The following is a 15,349-nucleotide window of genomic DNA, read 5'->3' on the forward strand; positions in this document are numbered from 1 at the left end:
AGCATCAGGCATCCCGAGGCTACCCAGCCTCTTTCATCATCGAGTCTGCAGCTCGCTTTCCCCTCTTAGCCCTTCAGTGATGGAGCGCAAGCGTCGGCGGCCCGCGCTACCGAGCTGCCCAGCCGAGGGGCGCGGTATCCGGCCGGCCCAGCAGGCGAGGCCGCGGCTTAGGACCTGGTCCGCGGCGGGGGCGGGGCGTGCCGCGGGGTCTTCCCAGCATGCCCCGCGCGGCGGGGGGCGGGACTCTTGTTTTGAAGGACCGGATGACTCAGCCGCGTACCCGCCGCTGGGGCCGGGGCGCGCGGTGGCCGGAGCGCGGCGGTTCCCCGCGGTAGCTTCGGGGCTCAGCGGCCGGCAGCAGGGCGGTGAGCGGCCGGTGAGTGCCGGGCGGCTGGGCGGCCGGGCGGGTGGCGGCGCGGGCTGATGATGGCGGCGGGCGCGACGCCGCGGCCTGAGGAGAAAGGAGAAGCCCGGCGATCCGGCCGAGCGATCTCGCGGGGCCACGGGTGACCCAGGCTGGGGAAGGTTGGTCGCGCTTTCCCCGAAGCTCTGGAACCTTCTCTAGGGTCCTGTCACCCCTCGGTCAGGCTGAGTGCAGAACTGGGCGTTTTTGTTTTTTCTTTTCGTGCAGATAAGAACTTTATTATAGCAGACAGTGTCGTCACGCTTGCGCCGTCAGGACACCTCCCCTTTGTGGGAATTTGTCATTCCTTCTGAGCATTCCTGGATTGGGCCAATTCATCATTTTGAAGTCAATAGAACCTTTTAAGTGAGAATTCAGCAAACGGCGAACAGGCCAGGAACTCTGACCAACTTAAGAAAATGGATTTCCAAGCCCTTTCACGGCGTCCTTTTGTTAATAGGCCATTATATTCGTAGAAATTTGAGATTTCTTTTTAAATGATCTCTCAAACAGAGCATTGGGATAATATTAGTTCTGACGAATCTTGAATTAGAACTTCAACCCCACTCCAAAACAACAACAACAATAACAAAATCTCAAGTAGCAGTTCTCAAACGTGTTTTGCAGGACTCTGGCACGGCTCCCTGAAATTAATTCTAGAAATCTGGGGTAGGCTCCTGAGTCTGCAGTGTTGGCAGGTACCCGCCCCACTTGGGCTGCCTTGGTAAGCCAGGAGCCAGACTTATAGGAAAACCAAGATTAGCTTGGCCTGAGAATTGTAAAAACTGTCTAATGTCCTTTTCTTTCTGTTCACTTCCCTCATGTATCTAACCAGTCAGGAGTCAAGAAGACTCCAAAGGCTATCTGAGAAAGGATGGTGCTTTCTGGAGCCCTGACAACAGAGCAGGAAATGGCTTTTATCCATATCCTGTTATTGCTTTGGTGGTAGAAAGATGGCTTGGATCAGTCTTGTTTTTCTCAGTTTTCGGTTGGTGTGTAGGATCATGGGAGCTTGAACACACCATTAGGTCATAGCTCTCTCCCCATAGTACCAGCCAGGGAATGCGTGTAATTCCTGTAGCTCAGAGGTCTCTGATTCTCTGAGATGTGCCAGCTTCAGTATTTATGGGCTTTCAGTTCTAGTTATGAATTCACCAACTAGAGAATATCTGTATGATGCCTATCTTACGCAGAGCAACTGAAGTCAGTCATTTTAGAGACAGTACCCAAATATGGCCCAGAGATCCCTTGCTGTCTGGTGTCTTTCTACATCTTCTTGATGTCTCTTGAAGTAGATTCCACAGGTGACTTTAAAGTTAGCCCTGAGGGTTGGACGTTTTACTTGGCTTTGGTATCTTTGGATGTCTGGTTCCTTGTTGATGGTTTTTGTTGTAGATGACTTAAAAATGGTGTGCCTTTCTGTAGTGCTGGGTTTCCTTTTTTCTTTTTCTTTTTTCTTTTTTGTGCGTCCCACCTGCCACAGATGGGATCTCCCCAAGTTTTCATGACTGAGAAGCTGAAGGGGACTGTTTGGGTGTTAGATGATTTAAGATGGGGAAGTCAGTCATTGAAATTCGAAGCTTAAAGGATAAGAGAGCACATTGTAAGTGTACCTAGTACAACCCTCTCGTCTTTCAGGGAAAGACTCTGAGGTAGGCCAGGGATGTAACTCAGTGCTCAGCACCCGCTCCGCATGTGTGTGAGGCACTAGGCTTGCTCCTTAGTGTACGCTGTACTCTTTTTTCCCTCCTCCCCAGTTTTCAAACACAAGAGTCTGAGATAGTAGAGGGACTCCTGGTCTAGCCTGCTGCCTTTCCTACTACATTTGATTTTCTTTTAAATGCTTTAGAAAGGAGGTGGTGCAGAGTGGAGAAATAAGATGAAGGAAATGGAGAGACTGATGCCACAGTGCCAGTGTGTCAGGGGAGGTTGGAGAAAGTGCTATAGCTGTGAGCCACGGGCATAAGTGCTGAGATAAGTCTGAGGCTTGAATAGGTGGGAAGTACGAGAGCTGGCAGAGGGTTGTCTTAACACAGCCCAGAGCTTAGCGCACTGGTTTTAAGAGATTCGATTCAGAAAAGATTTGATAAAGGTTGGATTGTGGAAGTTACGTTTATGAGCAGTGTCCAGAACCATGACCAGTGTCGTGACCAGGCTTATTAGTTGGTGGCTTTGTTTTGGGGAGTTGTGGCATTCTGTGCCTTTACCACACGCATGCTCTTCCCTTGACATGAGGTCATCAGACTTGCAGACTTCTGTGAGCCACTGTGTGGGTGCGGGGAACAGAACCTGAGTCCTCTGCAAGAGCAGCCACTTGTGTAGCCATTATCACTGTTTTTTCTTGATTAGTTTTAGAGAGCTTCTGTTTTTAAAAGCTACCTTCTAGTTTGAGTATTTTTTTTTAATGAAGTTGTTTATTGCATTTATTTTGTCCGGGGAGGGGGCATATGCATGCTCATGTTGTAATCTCCATGCAGAACTCAGAGGGCAGCTTGCAGGTTATTTATTTCCTCCCTGTGGTTCTGATGTCAAGCTCAAGTTGTTAGCTTGGGCAAGTGCCTGCTGAGCCCCTGAATTTTTCAATTGAACTTTGGTGTGGGTGTGTGTACGTGAGTGCAGGAGCCTATGGGCGCCAGGAGAGGGCAGGAGTGTATAGTCTCTGAAAAACTCCTTTGTGTACACAATGGATCTTGACTGTAACTCCCCCAGCTCCTCTCTAACTCCTCTCCTTCCCAACCTCATGCTTCTGAGCCTAAACAGAGCTGCCCGTGGTGTGTGTTAGGTACGGGATCATCCACGGGAGCATGGCCTGTGGCCACCCCCACACTCCATGGACTCGTGCAGTGAGCCACAGTTATATGTATCCAAGTCATGTCTGGCTGATGGCCTGTGTTTCACAGAGACTCTCCGCCTCCCACTTATTCTCTCCACCCCTTCTTCTGAGATCTTCCGGAAGTCTTAGGGCAGAGGTTGCTGTAGATGTCCTCTCTACAGCTGAGCACCTGCTGTGGCTTTTATTCTTAGTGCCTCAGACAGTTCTGAGCATCTGTTAGCCACTGCTCACTTTAGTATGGCTTTATGGTTGTGATGTTTTGGTGTTTAATAGTTGTAGACATGTCATTTAAAGAAATAGACTTTCAGCTACTGAACTCTCCCAACTTTTTGATTTGTGGCCCGAATGACACCAAATTATGTTATACCACTTAATATGTAGAGTTCATGTATATAGCTGGCGTGGTGGTTTTTAAGTTCCATACCTAGGCAGATTTCTTTGAGTTTGAGGACATCCAGGACTATGAAGAGAGTCCTTATCTCAAAACAAAACAAAACATGTTCCCTATAACAAGTTGCACGATCTGTAGTAGTTGGTAAAAACCACCTAGTATCACAGATGGCTCTTACCAACCACTGGAAACCATGGAAGTTCTTGAGCCTGCTTTCTGACTTTTAAATCATACACATTCCTTGTCTTCCAGGCTTCCTTTCTGACTAAGAATGAATGTTCACCAGGGCAGTGATGGCGACAGGTTATTGCAGCCAGAGCTCAGCTGCCTAAGAGATGAGACCTTAGCTGCCACTCAAGAGAAAGAAAGCAGCAGCTTGGTATCCTCTGGACTTCATTGTCTCACTTACCCCCTAGCTGCCAGGAATGAAGGTACAGCAATGGGAGATGTCTCACAACCAGGCATCTGGTGCCCGGGAATAATGCAGATTGGTTTTGTTTTAAATAATTCTTTTTTTAAATTTATTGTAAGTACATTGTAGCTGTCTTCAGACACACCAGAAGAGGACATCGGATCCCATTACAGATGGTTGTGAGCCACCATGTGGTTGCTGGGGATTGAACTCTTGAACTCTTGACCTCTGGAAGAACAGTCAGCGCTCTTAACCGCTGAGCCATCTCTCCAGCCCAGAATGCAGATTGTTAACCTGAACATATATTCAGTTAATTGGCTTAGCACACCTGTCACAGTGTATCCCAACAACCTCCATAGAAAATCTCCAGGCAGCCTGGCCTATCCACCTGGAGTGAGGGTGTAAGACAAGTTTAACCAGGAGACTGACTAGATGACCTGCTCTGGTCCTTACCATCTATAACTAGATGAGATCCCTCCATGGAAGTTGTGCTTATGAATGGGGAGTGGACAGAACTGTGCATAGTCACCCTTCCTCAGAGGGCTGCTGGATCCAGGTGCTCTGGTAAGACAGCTCCTGATCAGTTGTGGGCAGGCCCTTGGATGGAGTCTTAACCATGGCTAGCTGGCCGGTATGTAGTCTAGACCAGGCTCTTGAACTCAGCAGCCTTCTTGCCTCTGCCTCTTGAGTGCTGGGATGAAAGGCATGCATTGCCACACTTGGCTACTTCTTAACTGCCTGGACATTTTATCATATTTTTCAGCCTGTAACTTTAAAAAGGCAACCACCATTTACTGAGTACAGATATGTAAAAATTTGTATATATATTTAATTTTTTTTGCATGTATGAGTGCTTTGCCTGTATATATTTCTGGTGCCAGTGGAGGCCACAAAAAGGGTATCAGATGCCCTGGAACTGAAGTAACAGATGGTTGTGAGTCACCATGTGGTTGCTAGGAATTGAACTCAGGACCTCTGGAAGAGCAGCTGGTGCTCTTAACCACTGAGCCACCTCTCCAGTCAAGATTTAGAATTTTGTTGTGTGTATTTGGAGGATGGGGGGGGGGGGGCACAAAATCTCAGGAAGCCATGCTTGCGTGGAAAGTCCCTTACTCACTGGGCTTCCCATACATGTGCTCCTTACAAATTTTAGATAAATTTATTTTAAAACAAGTCTTTAGTCTGCAGTAAGTTTGTTTGTTAGAGATAAAAGATAAATGTGATACTAAAGATGAACTGTTTCGGGGCCCCACAGAGAAACTCTTTTGATATTTACATGCTGGTCCTCAGTGCCGTGTGACCCACATGTGTAATCCCACCACTAGATGGGAATGAGGACCAGAAGTTCCAAGTTATCCTCAGCCTCAGCTTTAGATTAAGGGCAGCCCAGGCTACACAAGACCCTGTCTCAAAAGTGGAGGAGAGGAATTTTAAATAAATGGAAGAGAATGGCTTTTTGATGATAGGACAAAAAGATGAGATCTCAAGTAAATCCTCACACCACGTGCGTTTGCTGCTGACAATGGTTTGTTCTGAGAATTTCTAGGAAGAGTAATGAATTAGGTAAAGACTTTTTGGCAAATTAAAAAACAAAAGAGCAGCTTTGACGAATAAAACAGTTTTAGCATATGGTAGTAGTAAGTTCCTAAAATACAGATAACAGTGCTGTGATAGCCGAGCCTACAGTAAACCAGCACAGAACCCGATAACACAGACTCTGGCTCCCATCCCTAGTGACAGTGCTGGGCCAGCACTCGGAGGTGGAGGGAGGAGGGTCAGAAGTCATTGGCTATCTTCAGCTACACAGTGAGTTTAAAGTCAGCTTAGACTACATGAGACCTTGCCTCAAAAATAATAAATATGGGGCTGGAGAGGTTGTGTAGCAGAGAAAGCTTCCTATCCTGCCAGAGGGCTTGTTTGGTTCCCAGTTCCTGGGGATCCGACTCTCTCTCTGGCCTACTTGGGCACTTGAGGACATTCACAAGGCCACAAACACTTGAAGACAAATCTCACGTAAGTAAAAAACTGCACAGCAGATTTAAGTATCATTTAGAGATGGAGGTGACACTGGAGAGAAATGATTGGTGAACACCAGCTTTTCAGTGACTGGCAAGAGACTGCTGGGCTCCCGGAGGAGCCATGCTCTTCTGGTCCTTTTTTCTCTCCATTGTGCACTTTAAAATTACAGTTGCTTTAAGGGTGGGTGCTTCTGCCTAACTCCATATCACACATGGAATGAAGTTATCAGGATCTATCCTGAGACTCAAGTTTTGTGAGGGGAGTTGTTTGTTTGGGTTTGGTTTTTCAAGACAAGGTTTCTCTGTGTAGAACTCCCTCTGTAGACCAGGCTGGCCTCATGTTCAGAGATGTGTCTGACTGGCTTTCAAGTGTCCAGTTTGTTTTTAGTTCTTCCTAGTGTTTCTAGAGGGGGACGGACACCTATGGCTTTGGGGTTTTGTTCATTGGTGGTTTTAAGCAGACATTTCTCTCTAGACTTTAACCCTTTAGTTACTTGGTTTCTTGTCTGATCTTTCAGACCTCCCACTTGACTATGCGCCTCAGCCAGCAAGCCTTCAGTATCCTCACATAATGTCACTTCCTGAAGATAGCAAGGGCCCTTGCTTCCAGAGCGGAAGCAAGCGGAGCCACGAGCCCTTCATTGTTCCAGAGAGATTTGGAAACTGCGGCCTAGGTTTTGGAGGTAGCTCTCACTCTCAAGCCCCAGAGAAAGTGACACTTCTTGTGGATGGCACCCGTTTTGTGGTAAATCCTCAGATTTTCACTGCTCATCCGGATACCATGCTGGGAAGGTAAAGACTGTGAATGCGCTCTGTTCTCTGTGACCTTGCAGCAGCTACAGAGGGAGCTGCACTGCAGCACACTGACTCCTGCTCTGTGGCAGCGGCTGGGAAGGAGCCACAGGAGCTGAACCTCAGCTGCCCCTCTGTAAACACACAGCCTTGTTTTCTGAATTGCAAAGGTCAGAGGTGCTAAGTTGAGACCTAAGTCATGTTCTTTTTTCCTTCTGTGAAAAACAGTATTATAAGTAATCTACACGTCACAGAAGCAATGAAGCTGTTCTAGAAAAAAACTTTTGTCTCTCACCCATTTTTAGTAGTTTTGAGGGGGTGTGGGGAGCGGTTAGCAGTCCTGGAGATCGAACCTAGAAACCTAGGCTGCATGGCAAACAAGCAGTGCCTGCGGAGGCTAGAGGTTGTATCAGATGTCTGGGACTGGGGTTCGAGATGGTTGTGAGCCACTGTATGGGTGCTGGGAATGTAACTCAGATCCTGAGTTTGACGGTGAGAACAGTCCTTTATGTTGAAATATGTCAAGGTGTAGAGCAGCCTCATACCTGTCTGAAATCATGGCTACACTAGCCTGTTGGGGTGGGTGATTCCTGTGGGCTGATTTCTGAAGGGAAGATAAGCCCGAAGGGAATGTACTAACAGTCCCTCCTCTACAGATTCTTCTCACAGATTATAATGGTGAATGAAGGCAGAGCTCAGAGTGCCGCAGTACCGCAGTGCCTTGTTGGGCAGGACAAGGGGAAAGGCACGGGCAGCCAGGGAGTTGGTTACACTGGCTGGTTCTTGAGGAGGGGAGGGTCCCACGGCTTCCTCTGCGGTTGTCTCTATTGTGTCTGCTCCCTTTTGTCTGAAGGATGTTTCTCTAAGACCTCAGGTCCCAGGGCTGTGCTTTTAAGTTACACTGCAGGAGAGTAGAGTAATGCTGTATGGGAGAGGAAGAGAAAAAACCCCTCCTCAGAGCCCTGCTGGAGGAGGTGATGTTGCTGCTGGTGTCTTTCAGGATGTTTGGGCCGGGAAGAGAATACAACTTCACAAGGCCCAATGAGAAGGGGGAGTATGAGATTGCCGAAGGGATCAGCGCCACTGTGTTCCGCACAGTTCTGGTACGTGCTTCCGTCTTCTCCTCTGTCCTCTGGGGCACGCATGCTTGCTTGTTGCACCCTTAAGTGCTGCACAGCTGTGTGACTGACTTTCGGGTCTCTGGTGTCTAGTCGTTGCCTTCCCTTCTTTATCTTTCCTCCATATAACTTGTAAGTCCTTCCTTGAGCTCAGTCGGTTGTTAGCCTCTGTTTAACTTTTGATTTGAGGATCCTGCCACCTCAGTGGCTGTGCAGTAGGAGTGCCCAGAGTCAGAGGAGGGTTTCCATGCATTTCTTTGTCTACACTTCTCCTTCCTGATGTGTGACAGGATTATTACAAAACCGGCATCATCAACTGTCCGGATGGCATCTCTATCCCAGACCTCAGAGACACATGCGACTATCTCTGCATCAACTTTGATTTCAACACTATCCGATGTCAAGATCTGAGTAAGTGCGGAGCATCTGTGACATAAAGCCAGCGTCACTGCTCAGAAGGGAAGGAGTATGGGATGTAGGTTGAGAACTGCCCCAAGATAGACATCCCGCCAACTAGCCCATTGTTTCCCCTGCAACAGGGGCTTTCGGGGAGGTGGAATAAGCAGATATCTGGGGAGTGTGGCTCACAACATCACCCCAGCACTCAGAAAACAAGAGTGTCATCATGGGTTTGGTGCTGACACAGACCACAGAGCAACACCCTGTCTCAGAGAGGCCTACCTAGCATGCTTACCTAGCATGGAGACCCGGGTTCCATTCTCAGCAGACAGGGAGAAATGCCTGTGATCTCGGGAAGTAGAGGATGGAAATAAAGGCATGAAGTCTAACCTGGCTAACCGGGCTCAGAGTTACTGCTTTGCTCTTGGGTAGGACTATGGTGTCAGCTCTGACAGGCAGGGGTACTGAGCATCGGTGACGTGAGTTGTGCAGGAGCTCTGACTTAGTGTTCCACTTCCTGTGTCTTCTGTGATGGCGTGGGCTGTCTCCACTCAGCACATGTGTGCACGGGAGCACATGTGTGCACGGGAGCCGTTCATTGGCCTCTCCTTTCCCAGGTGCTTTACTGCACGAGCTGTCCAACGATGGTGCCCACAAGCAGTTTGACCACTACCTCGAGGAACTGATCCTGCCCATCATGGTGGGCTGTGCCAAGAAAGGCGAGCGAGAATGTCACATTGTCGTGCTGACAGATGAGGACTCTGTGGACTGGGATGAAGACCACCCCCCACCCATGGGGGAAGAATATTCCCAAAGTAGGAGCCCCCACAGAAAATGCTACCTAGCAGAGCAGCCATAACCTAGAGCACGTGCAGATGCACTGACAGCCAGTGACAGGCCGGGCTCCCGAGGGGACAGCCAGCAATACAGCTCTAAGCTCTGCTGGGACCCCTCTCCTCCCTGAGTGGGTGCCATGGTCAGATACGAAAATGTTGTTGACTTGGTAATAATTCAAAACTTAAAAAATGGCTATGATGTTGACTCAGTAAGAAAAGCACTTGACATGCAGTTGTGAGGACCTGAGTTCAAACCCCCAAACCGACAGAAAAGCTGGATGTAGTAGCACATGTCTGTAATCCAGAGCTCCTTTAGTGACATGGGAGCCAAACACAGAATCCCTGGAACCCCATGGGCCGGCCAGCCAGGAGTGCCCGGCAGTGAACAACGCAGAGAGGCTGACAGCCCAAGTTATCCTTGGACCCCACATGCACACAGAGGCGCTCACCCCTGCATCATGCACATACACTTTATGGAAGGCTGCCTACTGAAGTAGGTTTAGCCCTGCTTACCCAGTATCTTTTTGCTTACATTTTCTTAATGTAAAAAGCTTTATACTCTTCATAATTCACTGTCCTTGTAGGACATTGAAGATAGATATGTGTGTGAATATAAGATGCATGACTTTTTTTTTTTTAAGATTTATTTATTCACTACATATAAGTACACTGTAGCTGTCTTCAGACACACCAGAAGAGGGCATCAGATCCCATTACAGATGGTTGTGAGCCACCATGTGGTTGCTGGGATTTGAACTCAGGACCTCTGGAAGAGCAGTCAGTGAGTCTTAACCACTGAGCCATCTCTCCAGCCCTGAGATGCATGACTTTTAAATAGTATTTTTGCACATCACTATAGGCTATTTCTAGACCTAAAATGCCAGGAGATTGGTGCTTTTATAGATGTTACATACCAGGAATCCATTAGGGATGCTAGAGATGGGGAGGAGTGTTACAGGTCAGATGTCATGGGTTCCCTCCCTCCCTCTGTGAGTAACCTTGGGTGTTGTTCTCTTTAGTTCTTTACAGCTCCAAGCTCTACAGATTCTTTAAGTACATCGAAAATCGAGATGTTGCTAAAACTGTGTTAAAGGAACGGGGCCTGAAGAACATTCGCATTGGAATTGAAGGTATTAAAAAGTCTCAAGCTGGGGAGTGGTGCCTGCCTTTAATCCTAGCTCTCTAGGGGCAGAGACAGGCAAATCTGAGTTTGAGGCTAGCCTAGTACAGAGTAAGTTCTAGGATAGCCAGGGCTACATAGTGAAGTCCTGTCTTGAAAAACAAAAAAATAAAAAGTCTTAGCCAGTGTTGTTGGTTATATGACTAAGGGAGAGGGGTCTCTGGCCACAGCTTATTCCCACGCTTGGCTTGCAGAAGAACTGGCACCCTTAGGCTCCCTGTACTGAAAGGTGCTGCTTTGGCACTGTTGGTCCTGATGTCTGCATTTGCCTTCCCTTCAGTTGAAGCAGTTAGGTGTGGCCCTGAGTGTCCCTCTGAGTACTCAGCCCAGGGAACAGGTTCTGGGGTGAATCCAGCTAGCACCTGGGCTCACCTGAGCAAGAGAATGTCGTGTTTTGATCTAAAATTATTCTCTTAAAAAAACAGCTTAGGAATTTGAGGTCTGTCAACTGTGGCGGTGCAATCCTAGACCTCAGGAGGCAGAGGGAAGAGGATTTCTGTGAGCTCTGGGCCAGCTTGGTCTGCATGGCCATTTCCAGGAAGGCTGAGACTTTTCCTTCCATCCTTCCTTCCCTTCTTTCCTGGGCCACCATGTGGTTGCTGGGAATTGAACTCAGGACCTCTGGAAGAGCAGTCGGTGCTCTTAACCGCTGAGCCATCTCTCCAATCTGTCTTTTCTTAAGTAAGATAAAAATTGATGTTTTCCCTCAGGATGTAGCTGCCCTGCTAATGTCCCCACCTCACTGTTGAGCATTTGCCTTTCCTTTTCACATTATTTGTTTATGAGGCCTGGGGATGATGTCAGGACCTTGCTGGGCACCTGCCATGCTGGGCTGGGAACGTTCCAGGTACACAGAACTGGCTGCTCACTCCTGCCTATCCCCTGCTTGGACTAGTCCCATCTTCTTGGTCTCTGGGAGCCCCTTCTGGGTATTGGGAAGTTTGTCTTTTCTTGAAGTAAACATTCCACATTTCCTTACTGTTTCCTTTTTCCTCAACCATGGCTTCTGTACAACATTAACAAGATGGCAGTGTAGCTGTGCACTGGTGAGGTTTTGTCCTGTGGTAATGTTTTCAACAATTAAAGGTTCTTGAAGTTAGTAAATTCTCTTTCTGTTCCATGAAAAGGTGGTGAACCCCTGTTACTTCCCACAGACCAGCCCTTCTGGGGACAGAGGGGCCTCGGGAAGGCCTTACTCACCTGCCATGGAGCTTTTCTTGCTGTTTTGGATTTGGCAGTGGATGTGAGTAGAGTCTGCCAGGAGTACGAGCACAGCATGTTTTTCTTGCAGGTTACCCTACCTGTAAGGAAAAGATTAAGAGGAGACCTGGTGGTCGGTCTGAAGTTATCTACAATTATGTGCAGCGCCCTTTTATCCAGATGTCATGGGAAAAGGAAGAAGGAAAGAGTCGCCATGTAGATTTCCAGTGCGTTCGCAGCAAATCCCTCACCAATTTGGTGGCTGCTGGAGAGGATGTCTCGGAAGACCAGGAGATAATAATGCATCATCCACCACAAGTGGACGAACTTGACCGGTTAAATGCTCCACTCGCTCAGATAGCTCCGAATGACTTTCAAGATTAGGGACAAATCTGCCCATTGCTGGAGCTCTTCTCTATGTGGGTACCCCCAAACAGGCCTCCCCGTCCTCTGGTTTCTCCCTCCTGTCAACCTCCCCTCTGAGTTATTAATGTGCCCTTTTCTGGGTCTGCTTCCGGCTGGGTGAAGAAATTTTCTGGTAATGAGGCGATTGGCTTTACCAGCCCTAGCAAACAAACCTCTTGGGTCTGGTGCTCTTGGTTGAATCTTTGCCTAACTGCAGGAGAGGAAGTGGACTGTTGCCTCATTTGGCACAGCAGTCCACTCTTATACCGGGTGGTGGGTGGTTTTGCATCAGACAAACTGCTTAATAGCGAAAGGACCAAACATCAGAGGAGACAGTCTGTGCTGGGGTGGTTGTGCCCACCTGAGGAGGTGTGCCAGGGTGAGTGAAAGGTGGTGCCCAGGCACTGCACACAGATGCCTTCTAGATAGAATGTCTGAAAGGAGTTCCCAAGAGCTCTAGCTCAGCTCTGCCTTTCACTTACGTAGGAGCAAACTGACCCACGAGACGGTCTGCAGCAGGAAGAGCAGAGGCCCCACGGTGTACTTGTGCACCCTGACGCTTCATTTGGAAGTGAAACTTACAGATGAGGTGGCAGAATGGCTCCAGATTGGGCCGAAGTGCCTGTCCCCGGGGACAGCTCATTGCTGTGGGTGTGTTAGGAGACTAATACCTGTAAGATTGGCTTGGTACCCTCCTCCATTCAGGGAGAAGGCATCTGTGGTGAGCTGGTTCTGCCCCAGGGTTCTCACACCAGTATGCTCACTTTAAAAAAAAAAAAAAAAAAAAAAAAAAAACCCAGACCATTAGCTACTGGAACATGGTAAGAAAGTAACGCTGTGGTCATCCCCAGAATCAGGTCTAGGCCTTGTTACTTTGTCTATCTGTGCACACAAGTGTGGTAGATGGCAGTCTGGATCATTCCATAGCCCCTTCCTCTGACATTTCCACGGCTGTATTCAGTCAAGAGCTAGACAGCAGTGTCTGAGCTCATCTTACTTCCTGGTAGAAGTTGACCTTTGAGTCCGTCCTCCACCCTGGGCATTTTCCCATCATAGGTGGTGTGTAACTTGTTTCCTTCAAGCTCCTTAGAGAACACCTTTGGTTTCTTGAGGGTCGCTCCCATAAGACACTGTAGCATACAACTTGATGACAATAAATCAGGTTTTGGACGCCCCCTCTAGTATTGAAGAGCAAGAATGTTCTTCAAACAGTGTTTTCTATGCTGTGGGATTTGGTGCAAGATCTTCCTTGCTAAGAAAAGAACTGAAGGTAACTGAGTGGCTCCAGTTTGTGTGGTGACTGTTGGTGTGTCAGCGAGGCAGCATCCAAAATATATCTGCGTCCAGAGGCCACTTCTGGGAATAGATGTCGCTTGGCTTGTGTTTGAGGCCAGGTCTGGCTTTGACTTTGTTGGTGCTACATGACTGCCTACCTGCAGCTGTCCAGCCCAGGCCCCCGTCAGCGGTGCTTCCTGTTTCTCAGTGGCCCCTGGAGTGACTGTGTCTGTGTGTAGTGCTCAAGCCTGAGCATAGTCCTCTGTCCGTGAGTTGGTTCACTGGCTTTGGCCTTTCATGACCGTGGTCTTAACCCAGGAGTTTGACGCAGAGGCAATCTGAGAGCCACTCCAGTGACACTGGGTGGTGAGGACTAAAGGAATGGATGGTGACAGGCTCCCTGTAGAGAGAGAAGCTTTTCTGTACTCTGAGCCCCCACCCTTACCTACATTTCAGTGTTGTTTGGTGTCTTGCCTACCGTTCTCAGGGTTGGGACACTTTGGGGGGGGGGTTTAAACAAGGTTTTTCTATGTAGCCCTGGCTGTCCTGGAACTCACTCGGTAGACCAGGCTGGCCTCAAACTCAAGAGATCCACCTGCCTCTGCTTCCAGAGTGCTAGGATCAAAGGTGTGAGCTATCACTGCCTGGCCCCAAAATTGGGACAGTTTTTAGTGGTGGGACCTTGCAGGACCAAGGGCTGGATTACAGTTGTCTTTGGAGTTGATTATAGGCTATTAAGAGGAAGGATGTTTCTTATAAAAAGATAGATTTGGGGCTCAGTGTCTTGTAAGTGCCTGAGTAAGCTGTGTGTGCTGTGTGCACAAGTCTCATGAAGGAGATGACTACACCATAGAGTCTGAGTGATTTACAGATAAAAGATAAAGCTGAGCCTGAGGCCCAACTCTTCATATGCTCTTTAAAGAGTTCGCAAACGGGGGACACAGTATTAGAACGTAACAAAAGAGGGTGATGGCAACATATGAGGAAGATGGGGATTGGGTACAGCAGCCAAAGCTATTTTAACCAGCACCTCAAAAGATGTGTAATGTCTGATTTGTACAGGCCTGAGTGCTCTGCAGGAAACCCAGGGAGGGGCATCTACTCAGAGTCAGAGGATGTGTCTTAGGGAAAATAAACATTCAGAGCACAGGCTTTAACTCTCATGGAGAGTTTTCGTGGTGGCCATCTGAGGTGGGTGCAAGGAGCTCAGCCGGGCACTGCTGCCTTTCCAGGAGGCAGAGCCACTGTAGTATCTGATGGATCATTCTGGAGACTTAAGTTTTCTCCTAAGGGCAAAATGTGTGTGGATTTTGCCTCTTACATTTTACTTTTGAAGTTGCACTTGTTCACCTACCAGTGTTTACGGAATCCTGTGTATGGGATACTTTTTCTATAATAAAGTATTTTTATTTGTGTCTCTTGTCATTCAATAATCTCAAAGCAAACCTCCAATGAATTTAAAGGGGTGCTACCTGCTGGCCAGGATAGTGGGTTTCTTTCCTTAGGACACAGCTCCTCCTCCCTGCTGTCCTAGGCTGCCCTCCTAGGTCAGTTACCATTGGAGATCTCACACTTCCATCAGATGTAACAAGGAAAGCATAGACCTGGATTAGTGTTTCAGGTCAGGTGACTAACAGTGATAGGGTCTATAGGACTTCTGGCTCATTACTGTCCTGGCCCTACTTTAGTCAAGTTTACACTAAGACCTTGGTCCATTTATTAACAAGGTTGCTAAAGTCTCTGCCATCATCCCACCCCATAGGCACCCAGGGGTTCAGATAGCATGGTGGGTGTGTTTTTTGCCAGATAATGCTTGCTCTCAGCAGATGCTCACTAGAACAGGTCGCTTTTAAAAAAGGGTATAAACTTCTAGGTCACTTGGTACCAACCAGAAGTGGACCGTCTTACTGAAAAAAGTTAACAAGCTTTTTAGAAATCCTATGAACCAAATCAGGAAGGACTTAATGCAGTGAAGACAGGCGGCAACAGTAATAACTCATCCTCAGAGGTGATGGTGCAAAGTTAGGATCCCCAGGGACTATATTGAGAACTTAGTGGGAAAAACAAACACTTAGAATTTGTCAATA

The 15,349-nt window shown here is 48.0% G+C and overlaps 1 protein-coding gene across 2 annotated transcripts; it reads left to right on the forward strand.

Moving 5' to 3' along the window:
• Positions 1-245: 245 nt before the first annotated feature.
• On the forward strand, positions 246-14,677 carry KCTD20 (potassium channel tetramerization domain containing 20). 2 transcript variants are annotated; one of them, XM_080937614.1, is made up of 8 exons: positions 246-376; positions 3,880-4,058; positions 6,576-6,849; positions 7,850-7,952; positions 8,258-8,378; positions 8,984-9,181; positions 10,222-10,332; positions 11,674-14,677. In XM_080937614.1, exons 2-8 carry the CDS (start codon positions 3,899-3,901, stop codon positions 11,964-11,966), a joined length of 1,260 nt encoding a protein of 419 aa, XP_080793740.1. In that variant the 5' UTR covers positions 246-376; positions 3,880-3,898; the 3' UTR covers positions 11,967-14,677. The 2 variants fall into 2 exon arrangements, with proteins under 2 accessions (XP_080793740.1, XP_080793741.1); XM_080937615.1 differs by lacking the exon at positions 3,880-4,058 and having other exon boundaries at positions 261-376.
• Positions 14,678-15,349: the final 672 nt, after the last annotated feature.

This window comes from Micromys minutus (genome assembly GCF_963924665.1).
Source record: "Micromys minutus genome assembly, chromosome: 25".
Classification (NCBI taxonomy): Eukaryota; Metazoa; Chordata; class Mammalia; order Rodentia; family Muridae; genus Micromys; species Micromys minutus.